The sequence below is a fragment of the Mustela nivalis genome (assembly GCF_964662115.1).
Source record: "Mustela nivalis genome assembly, chromosome: 10".
NCBI classification, from domain to species: domain Eukaryota; kingdom Metazoa; phylum Chordata; class Mammalia; order Carnivora; family Mustelidae; genus Mustela; species Mustela nivalis.
The window spans coordinates 41,627,044-41,642,999 of record NC_139029.1 but is presented as its reverse complement, the minus strand read 5'-3'; the positions used below and the strand labels follow the sequence as shown (position 1 = coordinate 41,642,999).

General features: G+C 42.4%; 1 protein-coding gene across 1 annotated transcript in view; it reads right to left on the bottom strand.

Moving 5' to 3' along the window:
- Positions 1-832: 832 nt before the first annotated feature.
- The window catches only part of TCEANC2 (transcription elongation factor A N-terminal and central domain containing 2), a 36,063-nt gene continuing 20,939 nt past the window's right edge, over positions 833-15,956 (bottom strand). The window contains exons 4-5 of the mRNA XM_082688537.1: positions 8,167-8,360; positions 833-1,862 (exon numbers count right to left, since the gene is read on the bottom strand). Of these exons, the coding sequence (XP_082544663.1) occupies positions 1,674-1,862; positions 8,167-8,360 (383 nt within the window). The 3' untranslated portion in view covers positions 833-1,673. The remainder of the gene's footprint in view (positions 1,863-8,166; positions 8,361-15,956) is intronic.

Here is a 15,956-nt window from a genome sequence, read left to right as displayed (position 1 = left end):
GATGCCCACGAGACATCTGGGAGATAGTGTCTGAAGCTGAGGAGACAGGTATGGGCTGAAGATACAACCTGGAGTGTCCCCGGCGTGCACACAGTGCCTAAGAACATGAATGGGGGAAATCGACCGGGAGGACCGTACATGTCAAATAGACTTGAGTTTTGAGTTATAAATCTGCCACTCACCATCTGTGTGACCCTGAGTAGGTTACTAAACCTTCTGAGCTTCACTTTCCTCATCTTTAATTAGGTACTAGTATTATTAATTTTCTAAATGTCTCCCATAGTGCTGAGCACATGGTTAAGTGCTCAGTTATTATTCCAGCTCTAAGAGTTTTGAGCAGTGGGGAAATGAACAAGATACTCTGCTTGGTGAGCCTCGAGGTCCCATTTGTAGCTACTGCTGGGATCCCCAGTGCCCCGAGGAATGGGTGGTCAGTGAGTAGGTGCTAAACAAATGAAGAAGTCTAAAAAACAGAAATACAACAGATGAGAGGGTTAAACAGGATTATTAAACCACGACGTAAAGATCAACGTCAATGCTAATAAATTATCTTAGAAAAGGTATCTAGTACTTAGAAGGCAGATGACATTAGGCCCCTTCCTTTTGTCCTTGCTTTTTAACTTAGCTCCTCTATTTTTTTTTTTTAATTTTAATCTCCCCCATTCCACTGGCCCCTTCTTTTCAGATTATAGACATACACTAGTCTCCCCTAACCTAAAAAGCCTTCCTTGGGTCTTATTATCACCCTCAAACTCTTATCCCATCGTTCTTGATTTTCACCAGCTGTCCCCTTTCTCATCCCCCGAACACTTTTCAATGAACAGGACACACCTTTTGTTTTAGGGGAAAAAAAAAAAAAAGCCCCAGTTTATTATTACAAATGCCATTTACTTAACTGTTCAAGCAGCCCTATACAGCGGCATTTCATTTTAGGATATAGATGTATTTTTTTTTTATTACTATGATATTCGTTTCAAGAGAAATTTCATTATGTATCTTCTGCGAAGCCCTAAACCAAGAGGCAGTGTATTCAAATAAACCCCAAGGTGTGGGGAGGCTTCAGGCCAGCTCCTCATTAGAAGCCTCAGCATGGGGGCTCCGGAGACCAATGCAGAAGGTCTTCCAGGGAGAGCTGCAATGTTCAGATAAGTGAGTTCTGGAGAGAAGGGGTAGTTGGCTGGCTCCAGCAGGCTCACCCCTGGGGTAGAGCAAAGAGAACAGACAGGGGAGTTCTGAGAGGCACGGGAGCTGTCTAAACTCAGGGGGACGGGACTGAGCGAGCCGCCGTGGTAATTGAGTTTCAGTTACCCGCAGGGTGGCAAAATCAAGTAGTCACTTCGTCTGCCTGACATGGGGGAGTTTAGAGGTGTCCTTGGCACACTCGCAGTGAAATCCATCCCCCTCTCATGGGGCTGGGTGACGGCGACCCTACTGAGCTCCCCAGTGACAGCCGGCTATGTCCCACGAGGCGGCACAAGCGCACTAGAGCTAATGAAACCTCTCCTGCTGCCTGGCCCGTGGGGCTCTCGGCAGCCCGGCTGGAGGAATGGCACCAGGGGAAAATTCAGTGCCACCGGCAGCAGCCGCCACCCAAACTGCAAAACGTCTTTGAATGGCAGCGAGAGGGGCCCATTTTGCTTTCTGCCCAGCCCAGCGCTGGAACCATCCTCGGGTCATTTTTTGTGGTTCTGTACAAACGTGCCGACTGGCAGCGAGCCGTTCTTCACCTGAGCCCGGATTTCAGCTCGGTGCTTTAATGTGAAGACCAGGGCTCTCACGGTCCGCCGGTATGGCCCGTTAATGAGGCGGGAGCAGAGATGAAACGCTTCCTGCTCGATATTTTCAACCAGTAGGTGATCCATCTAAAAAACAGCAAAATTATCAAATTAGGGCCTTGCGTTGCATATGGATTAAAAGCGAGAGAGGCTGGAGCACTCTGCTCAGAGGCCTCCATTAATCAACTGAGATTCAAGGACATCTACTTCCTGTCACAAGAGAAACAGGAAGAGCAAATTAATTCCACCCTAGCAATTAAGGAACAAGGCCATGTGCTTAGTGACAGGGACCTCAGTCACAACCCCTGCCGGGTGGTAATATTTGCCATTATAACAGGAAACTGGCCGGCACTAAGCAACGGGTACTGGGCCCTGTACTTTACCAACCAGGAAACCAAGACCAATGATAATAAATCAGTCTAACAGTTTATACTTTTTTTGGTTTGTTTTTAAAGTGCCTTTTAACCCCTTACAGCATTTCAGAAACACAGGGTCTGGGTCTTGATATGTGTGTAGAGCAGCTTATAAATCACTTTTCACATTTAATGCTCACAGCTCCTGTTACCTCATTTTCTCGATGAGGAAACAGGTTCAAGGGTGAAGAAAGGTTCAAGGTCTTACAACTAAGAGGCAGAGCCAGGACTCTGACCTGGTGCCCCGACCCCAAAGTTCGCGTTCCTCTTCTTTCACCATACTAACTGGCCCCTTAACATTCAGAGGGACCGGCTGAGTCTGAAGAGAGCTCTGCGGGGTCAGCTGAGCAGAACAGGCCTGGGGGATGGGTCCTGCAGCAGTTCCGGGTGGTCCAGCTCCGGCCCAAGCCCTCCTCAAGTCACAGACCTCATTGGAGCAGCACAGGTCTGGGTCTCTGTCCACCATCAGGATCCAGGCCAGACTGAGCTGCTGGTTAGGCGTTCCCCTCACTACCCTCCTTTCCAGGCCCATCTCTCCCACTACTCATCTTGCCAGTCCTGACCACAGCCCAGCCTGAGCAAGCAAAGTGTTCTGACATACTGCTGGGCCTCTGCCCACGCATAGGCTCCCTAAGCAAGGTCCACTTTTCCCAGGAAACATGCCTATTTGCATGTCAAAGCTGAGCTAAACACCAAAACCTAGAAAAGTAAATCTGAGCCTAAAGGACTGGAAAGTCTTCCTTGGGTGGTCACAATGTCCTAAGCTTCCCTTAGACATTTTCATAATATAATTATCTATTTTTTTGGTTCCTTGAAAAGAGGAAACAAATTTCTCTTTCTTGCTTTTTTCCCTTCCCTCCTTACCACACCACTCATTCAAATACTTAGTCAGCACTTACTATGTGCCAGGCACTGTGCATGGGCTGAGGAAAACGCAGTGAACAAGGACGACAGTCCTTGACTCCATGGAGAGCACAGCCCCGTTGGAGAAAGGTAGAGAACAGGATTCTGAGTATACCGAGTACTAGGAAAGGGGACAGGAGTTAAGTGCTGGGCTGCAGAGCTATGACACAGGGCCCCATCCCAGGAAGGCAGCACCTGGCTTCGGGAGGGAATGATGTTTGATCTGAGAACTCTGGCCAGGTGAAGGGCATTTGCCTCATGAGAAATTCACTGAGCTCTGCGTATGTCTTCTGGGCACTTTCCTACGTATGTCCTATACTTCTGTTTAAAGGAAAAAACCCTGTTTTTTCAGTTCTATATCAGCGCTGTGATGGGAAAAGCAAGCAAGCACCTAACAATTCTCATGCATACCTCCTATTAAATGAAGGCCAATCACAATGAGGAAAAACATCAGTGGTATTAAAATGTAAATCATAAGGGAAGATAAGTGATCACACACCCACCCGTACAAGATCATTGCACAAAGTGAAGAGTGTCTATCTTGTAACTGCCTTGGAATATTTCAAGCCGACCCAAGTTATTGAGAGTTCTTGAGTCAAGTTTTGGGTGAAAGGACCAGAGTCTCACTGAGATCTTGAGTAAAAGAGATTTTGCTGTGAGATACATCCATATGAGTGGGAATGGGAGCAGCAATGGGATACATCTGAACAAAGGGGAATAGGAACAAGAAACCTAAGGATTTAGTCAGGAATCACATCCTTTCTCTTGTGGGTCTCGAGATCTGCCTGGTCTCTTTCTCACATCTTCTTGCCCCCTCCTTTTGCCTTACTCACTACCATTTTTTTTTTTTTAAGATTTTATTTATTTATTTGACAGAGATCACAAGTAGGGAGAGAGGCAGGCAGAGAGAGAAGGGGAGGCAGGCTCCCCGCTGAGCAGAGAGCCCAATGCGGGGCTCGATCCCAGGACCCTGAGATCACAACCCGAGCCGAAGGCAGAGGCTTTAACCCACTGAGCCACCCAGGCACCCCTACTCACTGCCAATTTTAAGCGCCTTATTCTCTCCCCCTGTGCTACACATCTCTAGCCAGCTTCTACTCCCTCACAACTCCCCCAACATCCCTTCTGCTTCAACGCTCCCACCGTTGTTGTCCTTGCTGTTTCCTAGTTCGCACTTCTCAGAGACAGAGCACCTGATGTGCCTAGCTTATCTATTTGTACCTGTAAGTTAACTGTGTGTTATTCAGTTGTCCCGTCACAGACGAACTGGCTTCAGCTGGGCAAGATCTAAGACATGACCACCCAGCGCTGTCTTTCCTCAAGGATTCTGAACCCAGTGGGAAATGGTGCCATAATCAATTAGTGATGTCTGCCACCTCAGTAAGCTCTTTAAAAGCAAGGTGAGGTCGTCTTCACGTGTTTACCTCAAATGCAGAGCTTCCCACATTGTCCAGTTGACTATTTATTTGCTGATCTCCCTCAGAAGACTGTGAGCCCCTTGAGGGCTATTACCATGTTGGTTCATTTCTGAATTCCTGCTCTATCCCTAGCACTGGTATGGGCACACAGCAAGTGCTCCGGAAGTTATTTGTTAAGCGAGTTAAGCGAGTAAACGAGTATCCTTCTTCCATGTGTATACCTTCCTGCTTTCCTGTTCTTTTGGTGATATTCTAGACCCAACAGATAAGGTATGAAATATATTGTTTCTACTTTAATATGTATTATCTGGCTTGGAAAATCCTACCCATTAACAAAGGCCAATTCAACTGTCATCTCTTCCATGAAACCTTTCCAGATTCGCTCATCAGATCTCACTGTTCTGTCCTTTGTGTGTCTGTACCATTTGCTAGTACCACTATTTCAGACATATTTTCATCCTGCCTTATATTTAGTTAGTCATTGACAGACTCTCAGCCAGGAGAGAGTAAGCTTTCTTAAGCCCAGGGAATGCGACTCATTTATGTTTACATTCTTCCCGGCACCAGCAGTAGTAGTACTAAACATCTGTTGAATTGAATATCCACTGGAAGCAAACTTTGTATGAGTTTTCCAATAGTATGATTGGATTTGTACACATCTACCCGCACTCCTCTTTGACCACTTGAATACATTTATGAGAGAGCTGGTCAAAGCCAGAGGTGCAGTCTGAGGCCATTAAACAAAGAGAAAACTAACAGTCCCATATGGGGACGTACCCCTGACCTGGATCTCATTAGCACCATCTGACAACCAACTGGGCCAACCAGCCAGTGTTTCATAACTCTTAATGATACAGGCTCACTTTGAGAATCAGGTTCATTTTTTTTAATGACATAATAGGAAAATGATCACAGGCCGTGAGGTAGGAAGGAGAGTGGATAATGAGGAAGGGGAAGTAAGAGAATGACACCACAGGGGACGTTCATATGAGGAAAGATCTAAAAGACAGGGAAGAACAAAGAAGATCCGGAAGGGAGAGAAAGTAAAGGGGACTGGGGCATGGGTCTCAAAAGTGGAGTTTTTATTCATCTATCCCATTATTCCAAGAACAAGGAAACAATCCATACATCTGGAAAGCAAGACCTGTACAGAGTAATAAAGAGACGCACCTTTTGGCTGTTTGTGTATATTCTACATCTGTGGCTTTTACTACTAAAGGATATGACCAAAACAAACACCATGGAAACATTTTTTTTCCACAAAAATATAATGCGTGATTTTGCAAAAATACACATGCTAGGATTAAATTGTAAAGGCTTTTAAGTCATTGGGCCGGTAACTTACCCAGTGGTTTACTCCTGCCTGATAAAGTACATTTCTAGAGATCTGATGTCTGACTTGAATGCACTCAACATTGGTTACTGTCAAAGACCAGATACCAGATGAGATGGTTCACTGATTTACCCTAACATGGAAATGTTTCAGATGATGATAGGTGCTAGGAGTTTACATTATATGAAAGTGTTTATATTTCTATTCCCTGACATATCAAACCGATAAAAGTACTATCAAATGCTGTTTATGCAAGGAAAATAGATTTTTTTTTTTTTTTGTCGAGGAAGATGGTAAGATACACATTTTTTAATTTAAAAAAATTATTCTTTGGGAACAAAACCATTCAACTATGCTTAATCTGATATTTTTTCCAATTACATTGGAAAGCACTAACGAATGTATCACTTTTTTAACTTTGCTTTGTAACACTTGAGTGCTTACCACTTGATGTGCCATTTAAAGGATAATTAATGGATAAACTAAAAGGATAATTATTATGGAGTTTAATATAGCAGGCAAACTGCTCATTAATCCTTACAAGCATAGCTTCGTTATTATCATTTACTTAAAAAGATACCACAGGGAGCTGGTATTTACCACCACATTAACTACATATTATATACCCACAATCTATGTTTCTGCAATAATTTTGGCTTATTTTAAAAATAAACGTTATGTAAAATATTAAATAGCAAATCTTGTTGGCTAATCGACACTCTGCAAAATAAGGCTTACGATCTTTACATTTTTTTCTTTCTTCCAAGGGTTTAATAGTCATATTAAAGCTTCCTATAGGAAAAGTTAGGCAAACTTACAGCAATATTAATTCACTGTAAATATCAAATAGACATTAAAATTATAAATACGAAAAATAAATATATATAGAAAAGGATATACAAAATGACCCTGATATTGATTGAGATGTAAAATAAAACACAAATGTAAAAATTTGTCAATTTTCTGCAGTTATTTAAATAATCAATAAAAGCATCTTATGGAACATTTGGCATATGAGTAGCGCTTACTAATATGGTATAATCATTAACTTGCCCAATATTCATTTAAAGAGCTATAATAATTTAACAAACAGCAAATGTACCAAAATGTTAACAAGATTATGTCTGGCGGTAGGTTCAATGGTGATTTTGCTTTTCCTTTCTTTCTTTCTTTTCTTTTTTTTTAAAGATTTTATGTATTTATTTGACAGACAGAGATCACAAGTAGGCAGAGAGGCAGGTGGAGAGAGAGGGGGAAGCAGGCTCCCTGCCAAGTGGAGAACCCGATGTGGGGCTCCATCCCAGGACCCTGGGATCATGACCTGAGCTGAAAGCAGAGGCTTTAATCCACTGAGCCACCCAGGCACCCCTTGCTTTCCCTTTCTATATTTTCTCATTTTCTAGCATAAGACCCAAAACTCCAATTTTAAAAAGTAAATAACATACCACACATCCATTTACCTTTTATAGATTCAGACAGAAAGGTTAAAATATTTTTTCAGAGAATGCAGTGACAGTTCTAGCATTTAGACCTAGACATTTGAAACTGTTTCTTTTGTTAATAATGTTAAATTATTCTTCAAGGACACTTTAATAGGGATACCTGAAGAAGCAGAAAAAATATGGATGTTATGTCTGATTTTTCTGGAATATTAACTGACCTGTAAAATTTGTTTATGATGATTAGTATCACTGTTAATGAGCAGAAATCCTTCTAGCACCTGTATCTCAAACCACTAACGTCTGAACCATGAACTGTGAAGACAACAGAGATTATGTCTAGCCAACTGATTATATGCCTTGGGACTAAAAGTATGAGCATTGACAAAAAATGGGGGAGTAGAGTCTTTCCAATAGACACCATTTATTTTGCCAACAAAATTCCACAGCACAGTCCACACCAGAATTTTTGTTTTGCTGGGAAGGGGAAGAATTTTAAATAGGTAGGAACCAATATCCATTAAATAACTTCTAATCACCATACATTCTACTATTCTGTTATAAAAGTGTTTCATTTAATCTTTCCAATAATTATAGGTAGTAGGAATTAGAACACTCATTTTACAGATTAAAAAAAAAAAAGTCTCAGAAATGTTCAGGGGTTTGCCTAAAATGACACAACCAGTACGTACTAGAGCCAGAGTTTTAATCCAGGTCTTGCTCCAAAGCCTGGAGCAATCTTTCTAACATACTATCTTTCTAGCATACCAGAATCCTTAAAGAAAAAATTAGTTAGAATAAAGCTATACCACTAAGACCACGAAAGATTTATGAAAATGTGAGGCTCATTTAACTAAGAGAATCATGTTCCAACCAGGACATTACCTCTAATTCCAAGGCTTCTGAGAGTAACTTCTGGGCATTTTTCCTGAATGTCTCCGTTTTGGGGTCGCTCCGCACTTCAATAGAAGGTCTGTCTAAATGTTTTTCCATGAAAGTTCTCCACTCAGTGTAAATTTCTCCGGCAAGACAAGCCACTTCTGGATCTGAGTGCTGACGCATCTTATTCACGGTGTGACCTGGAACAAGGAAGGAGAAACCAAGGGAAAGGTGGCTCTGGTGTCTTCTGAAAAGGACAGGAACAGAAGAGCTGATGTACGGCACGGCACGTAGAAAGTCATTCACATACCTAAAGCTGTAAAAGCTCTTGTGCAAATGAAGACCCATTTCTCAAAGGCTGAGATAACCAGATAATCAGAAAGGGAGAATCGCTGGACTAGCCAATGCAATAAGTCAAACAATGGAAGCATGATCAATAGATACTTAAAATGGAACAATTAAAAGTATCAACTCCTTCATTCAAAAATTGCAAGAAAAGAAAATGAATTAAGCATTTATCTTGTCTTCCTGGTACATATTATATTTCAGAACAACCAAATAGCCCTACTTATTGAGGGAATGTTCTTTATTCAGCTAATAAGTGTGAAAAGATTGACAGAATTTTTAAACATTTCATAGCCCGTGATGAAGTAATTCATTCAGGTGACAAGCATCAGTGGATGAACTCATTCAATGAAAGGTTGATGGAGAAATTTATAATGGAGGGATGAGCTGTCAGCACTGGAACCACTAATCAATCTTTGCACCCCTGAGAGTGGGACTCTCAGACAGAGGTGGCACTTCACAGCCCTACCTATAAATAGTCTTAACCTTCCTCCCAAAGAAAACGAGGAACCAGAATCCAACCAGTCTTTCAAAGCTAACCTCTGGTTTGCAGAAAATAAGAGACAGAGGAATGAGTTAAATTATAGTATGAGGAAAAAGATACATCCAGAATGTGAGATACTCCGTAGGGCCGCAGACCTGATTTCTTCAACAGTTACTGGCATTAAAAAAAAAATTATAATCAAGTTTTTTATTTGAGTGTAGTTGACGCACAGTGTTACATCAGCTTCAGGTGTATAACATAGCGATTTGGTAAGTTTTTCCACTATGCTATGCTCACAAGTGCAGCAACCATCTGTCACCATAGAACACTAGACAATCCCATTGACTATACTCCTTCTGCTCAGTCTTTTATTTCCATGACTTATTCCTCCCATAATGGAAGCTTGTATCTCCCTCTTCCCTTCACCCTTTTTGCCCAGTCCCCACTCCCCTTCCCTTTGGCAGCTCTCAGTTTATACTCCTGTGTTTATAGGTTCTGATTCTATTTTTTGTTTGTTTATTCATTTGTTGATGGCTTTTTTTTTCTTAAAGGGGGTAAGGTTATGGACTGCTATAGATTAAAAGAGTCTTTTGAGTTCAAACTACCAAATTCAATGTGTGATTCCAATCCTCACTGCAACAAATCAACCAACTATTAAAAAGAGATTTTGAGATATACAAGGAATATGAATTTACACTAGATATTAAATTATACCATGAAATTACTGTTTGTTAAGAGTGATAATGGCACTGTTGTTATGTAAGAAAATATCTGTATTTTTAGATGTAGTATGTAGAGTATGTAAGTATGTACAGCTGAAATTGAAAGAGGTCTAGGAGGGGCACCTGGGTGGCTCAGTGGGTTAAAGCCTCTGTCTTCAGCTCAGATCATGATCTCAGGGTCCTGGGATCAAGCCCCTCATCGGGTCACTGCTTAGCAGGGAGCCTGCTTCCTCTTCTCTCTCTCTGCCTGCCTCTCTGCCTATTTGTGATCTCTGTCTGTCAAATAAATAAATAAAATCTTAAAAAAAAAAAAAAAAGAGGTCTGGGATTCTGCTTTAAAATATTTAAGCAACAGCACAAAAACACAAAAATGGGAAAGATGAAGTAAGTGGGACCAAATCTTAATAGTTACCAAATTTGGGTGAAGGGCATATGGGGGTGTGTTCTATTATTTTATTTTTATATGTGTTTGAGATTTGCATAATAAAAATGGGACAAGAGGCAAAGGATCTACAAAAGTACTTAGACAAAAACAATTACAGAGAAAAGCCAAAGAAATCAACTAAACATTTGGAATTAAAAACTTACAGAGAAATATTAGATATATTTTTTTAAAAAATCAATAGCTTCCTTACGTCTATAATAGCTAGTATGAATACAGTAGGGAAAAATCCTGCTTACATGAGGAAAAGTGATAAAGCACTTAACAATATATTAACATATATGTTAATGCTAATTAAAATTGGGAAATGTTGCCTCCAGTTGACTCCAACAGCCCTGAGTTTCGAACCTCTTAATGGCATCTCCTACATGCAGCCAGAGTGGCCGTTTTAAAACTTCATTATTTCCTGTTTTAGAGATATTTTTTCTAAAACATACATCTGGGGCGCCTGGGTGGCTCAGTGGGTTAAGCCGCTGCCTTCGGCTCAGGTCATGATCTCAGGGTCCTGGGATCGAGTCCCGCATCGGGCTCTCTGCTCAGCAGGGAGCCTGCTTCCCTCTCTCTCTCTCTGCCTGCCTCTCTCTCCGTCTACTTGTGATCTCTCTCTGTCAAATAAATAAATAAAATCTTTAAAAAATAAATAAATAAAAATAAAATAAAATAAAATAAAATAAAACATACATCTGACCATTTCACTCCTCCACGTAAATCTTCCAGTGCTGTACACAAACTTGTATCTTGTCACACAAGTTCCTTCACAATCCGTCCCCTCCCACCTACTTTCCAGTGAACATCCTATCTGCCTAGAATACCCTTGCTTCCCCCTTTTTCTGGTTAGTTTCCATTCTGCCTTTAACTCAGTTCAGAAGGGGTACCTGGGTGGCTCAGTGGGTTAAAGTCTCTACCTTCGGCTCAGGTCATGATCTCAAGGTCCTGTGATGGAGGCCCACATCAGGCTCTCTGTTCGGCAGGGAGTCTGCTTCCCCGCCCCTCCCTCTGTCTGCCTCTCTGCCTACTTGGGATCACTGTCTGTCAAATAAATTACAAAAAAAAAAAAAAAAAAAAAGTCAGTTCAGGAGTCCCCTCCTCTAGCAAGTCCTCCGTAATACCCCCCGTCTTGGGTCGGCACCTCTCCTCCTCTGTGCTTCCTTAGCACCTTGTGCTTCTGTTCCTCACAATAATTGTGGTAATTAGTTGTAATTAGCTGATCAGCTACCTCTCTAACCCACCAAAGAGAGCTGGAAGGCAAGAGCTGTGACCTGTTCATCTTTGTCTCTCCAGCAGAAAATAGTGGCAGGAGGGAGGGGTCGGGAGAGTGAGTATGAAGTAAATGTTGGTGGAATGAAAGACCCATATGAAGAATGACATCTTTTACTAAAATATAGGAGGAAATGGAATGAAGGGGGAAAATGCACCACATTATAAGATAGAAAGGTTAGTACAAGAGATACGAGTAAGACACAGTTCCTGGAATTTGACCCAACTCACTTGCCCAAGTGTGCACAGAAATGTGTACAAAAATACCCTTATAATACTGTATGTGATAGTGAAAAGCGAGAAACAATTAGAAATCCATCATTAAGGGTCCAATCTGTTAAATAAACTACAGTCCATTCGAACAAGAATACCTTGCAGCCATAAAAGACTAGAAGAGTTCTACATGTAGTAACATGGAAAGATGATTACTTTACTCAGGTTCTCTGAAGAGCACGCACAGTATGAGCCAATATTTACTTTTAAAATTATATTTGTGTATACATATAAGCACATAGATTTGTTTATAGGCAGAGAAATAAGTCTAAAGAATTTATAACAAAATCATTAACCGGGGTCTCCTCTGAGCAGTAGGACTGCGCACGTCTGCGCAGTTCAGTTCCGTCGCGTGGACAGGCTCAACCTGTAAGTAATGCTAACAGCACGGGCTGTGCTATAACAGAAACAGAGGTACACTCAGATTTCTCCGAACACAGATCCTTCGCTTCCATGTGTTCCCCTTCTTGTCCTTTTCTCTCTCCAAGAAAGACACTGTTGGTCCAGCTTTATATGTGAGAAATGAAGGTGCACAAGTCCCCCAAACTGAGTGTCCTTTTGTTGGTCAAATCCAATGGACCTTCTCCACCCTGATGTGACATGCTCCCCCTGTGGCCTCCAGTGCTGCTGTCTGTCTTCTGAAATACTCTCTTCCATTGCTTTTTGAGACACCACCTGTGACTGTTCCTTCTCTCTCTTCTGCCGGCTATGTATGTCTTACCTAACCTTTAATTATTGGTGAACCCGAGCTGGGCCATTGTCCCTGGCCTCTTCTCTTCTTTCTCCACCTGCTCTCCTTGAGTAATCTTACCCACTCCTGTGGTCCAACTGCCATCCGCAAGGAGATGACTCCCAAATATGTATCGCTAGCCCAGAGGCTCTCACTGGGCACAAGACCCAAATGTCTAGTCTCTGGACACCTCCACCTTGCTTCTTTCGCAAGTGCCTCAACTCGATACTTTTAAAAAATTTATTTAAATTCAGTTAATTAATTAACATATGGTGTATTATTCGTTTCAGAGGTAGAGTTCAATGATTCATCAGTTGTATATAATTCCCAGTGCTCATTATATTACGTGCCTTCCTGAATGCCCATCACCCAGTTACCCCATCCCCTGATCGGAAGCAACCCTCAGTTTGTTTCCTATGATTAAGTAACTCAACATTTCTAAAATGGAGAATGGAATGCATTATTATCCCCCTCAGTCCCTCTTCCTGTACTTCCTGTACGTGGCACCACCATTCACACATCATTTCAGGCTCCTTAACATTTTGTATCTTTCCCTTTCCTCCTCACCCGCTTTTCTTCCTCACTGCTACCCTAATTCACGTCCTCACCACCTTTCTGCAGGTTTACTGCAGAGACATACTAACCAAACTCTGTCACCAGTGTGGCCTTCTCCAACTCATCCTCATTACTCAAGTCAAAATAACTTTTGAGAAACACAATTTGAGGGGCAGCTGGGTGGCTCGGTCAGTTAAGCATCTGCCTCTTGGTTTTGGCTCGGGTCATGATCCCAGGGTCCTGAGACTGAGCTGGCATCAGGCTCTGAGCTCAGTGGGGAGACTGCCTGAAGATTATCTCCCTCTGCCTCTGCCCCAACACACACACATGCACACACATACTCTTTCTCAAATAAAACATAAATTTTTAAAAACACAATTTGAGGGGCACCTGGGAGGCTCAGTCCGTTAAGTGGCTGCCTTCGGCTCAGGTCATAATCCCAGTGTCCTGGGATCAAGTCCCATATCAGGCTCTCTGCTCAGCTGGGAGCCTGCTTCTCTCTCTCCCTCTGCCTGCTGCTCCCCCTGCTTATGCTCTCTCTCTTCCCCTCTTACTGTCAAATAAATAAATAAATCTCTAAAACAAAACAAAACACAATTTGATCTCATTACGCCCTTACCAAAAGCCCTTCAACAGCTCTCTCCACTGTCCTTAAATTAATTCCTAAGTATAACATTCAAGCTCAATGACCTGGAAGCTCTTTGGCCTTACCTTTCACCTTGTCACCTCCTTCCTCCTTCCGGTCACCCCCAGTCCTTCTGCCCCTTGGCTTTCATGCAGTAAGTTCCAGTTGTGGAGAGCAACTTGCAGGTCCTTGTTTCAGGTCAGGCCTTCTGGCCTTCTTCCATTTCTGCGCCTTAGCTCACACTGTTCCCTCTGCCTAGAATGTTTAAATGCCCACCTTCCCCTCTAAACTGTAAACATCTTGAGGGCAGAACGCCATACCTTACTCCAAGTTATAGTCCCAGCTCCTGGCATGGGGCCTAGCAGAGCACAATCAATAAATGTTTGCTGAACTGAATCAAACAGTTAAATAAAAACCATTAACATTTGGCTTTCAAATTGCTTTTGTACTCCCATTTGAATATGGATGCAGTTGATTGGAAAAGTCACACAACTGCAAACAAAATAATGGAACTATACTACAAAGAACTGAATCCAAAGGCGCTGGGAAAATGAAAAGTTTCTAATTCTTACCCATTGTGAAGAATTCTTCCTGCTTACCATTCCAGATTGTATGTGAATTATCCCATTTAGTTTTTATAACTAAACAATGAATTAAATACTAGTATTATATCACCTTTTACAAATGAGAAAATGAAGCTCAGCAAAGTAACCTGCCCAGGGTTTCGCATCTACTAAGTGTTAAGCCAGGATCTGCACACACATGGCCTGATGGCAGAGCCTGCACCCTAAACCCAGAATTCCTTGTACCTCTCTGTCATTAGGGACTGGCACATAGGGAGTGTTCAACGAAGCTCTGTTGACATACTGCTCTTCAACTTCTTGCTGTTCCCAACTCAGAAAAGAGCACAGGCCCTGAGAGCGCAGAGCACTGGCCGAAGGGCAGAAGGATTCACCTCTCAATCCAGGGCAATGGGGTCACCTCACAGATGCCCCACAGGGTCCCCGCCCAGACTGGTCAGGTCGTGCTGCCAAACCAGTGAAGCCCTCCCAGAAAGGACAGTACCATAAGGGAGCCCAGAAGGATGCAAGATTTGCCAGCAAGCGGGCGACAGCAGGAAACGCCATCGGTCTGGGACAGGAAAAGAGAAGAGAGGGCATCTAGGAAACCCTTTTCTCAAGAAAAAACAAAACAAGATGAAATAATACATTTTAGCTCAGAGAGGGAATTTCATGGTAACAATAACAACAGTTAGCCACTGTGCTAAAAGCTCAGAACAGGTAGGTGCTGTTATGATTCCCCATTTTGGAATCTTTACCTTGGTAAAGAACCCATGGACCTAGAAATTCAGTGGCTTGTGGGATATGGCAAGTAAGAAGTGGGACCAGGTTTCAAATGTAGGCAGTGTGGCTCTAGAGCTCATGCTTTAACCCTATACTCATGCCCCTGGTGATGAGACAGTCCTACCTCTTCCTGATCAAGATGAAAAAATGTGAGGCTCTGTGACCTTTCCCCAAGGTCACAAGTTGGTCAGTGGCTACATCAAGGAAGTTAATGATCTGCAAAGTCATTATTTGCTCCATGAAGTTTATGTTTGAAAGCAGGCAGTGCCACTGGCTGGTCTCATGATCTAAGTCAAGTCCCCTAGGTTTAAGGGCAAGGGGTTTCTGCATCCCAGAACACTGGTAAGAAAAATTCCCTGCAGGAAGCAGTCTTTTGCTCATTTGACAAACATTACCAAATACGAAGTATGTACCAGGCTTTGTGCTAGACACTGGGACAGAATGTTGAGCAAGACAATCCTGTACCCAAGGAGCCCCAGGTAGTTCTTAGCATAGGAGAAGACACCTAAACAAAACAAAATATACAAAAGTGTTACTGGTAGGTCCAGGATCCTAAGACAGAATTGAAGGGGAACTCCAGGGAGGGTCAGAAGGACAGAGAGTCGATTCAGCTGACAAAAGGGCCAGGGAACACCATGAAAAGAGGCAATTCTTGTCCTGAGTGTTGACAATGATTCACGAAGAGAAGGAGCACAGTGAAGAAGCCGGAACCTGAACTAGCATGGCATAATTTAAAGACTGTGGGAATCAAAGTAATGATCCTCAAGGATGTCCATGACCCAATCCTCAGAACCTGTGAACATGTTACCTTACGTGGAAAATGGAACTTTGACAAGATTAAGGTTAAGGACCCTGAGATGGGAAGATTAGCCTGAATTATCTAAGTGGGCCCAATCTAATCACACAGGTCTTTAAAAGTAGAAGAGAGAGAAGGCTTGTGTCAGAGAGATAAGATGTAAGAATTCAACCTACCACTGCCAGCTCTGCAAACGAAGGAAGGGAACCATGAACCATGGAATG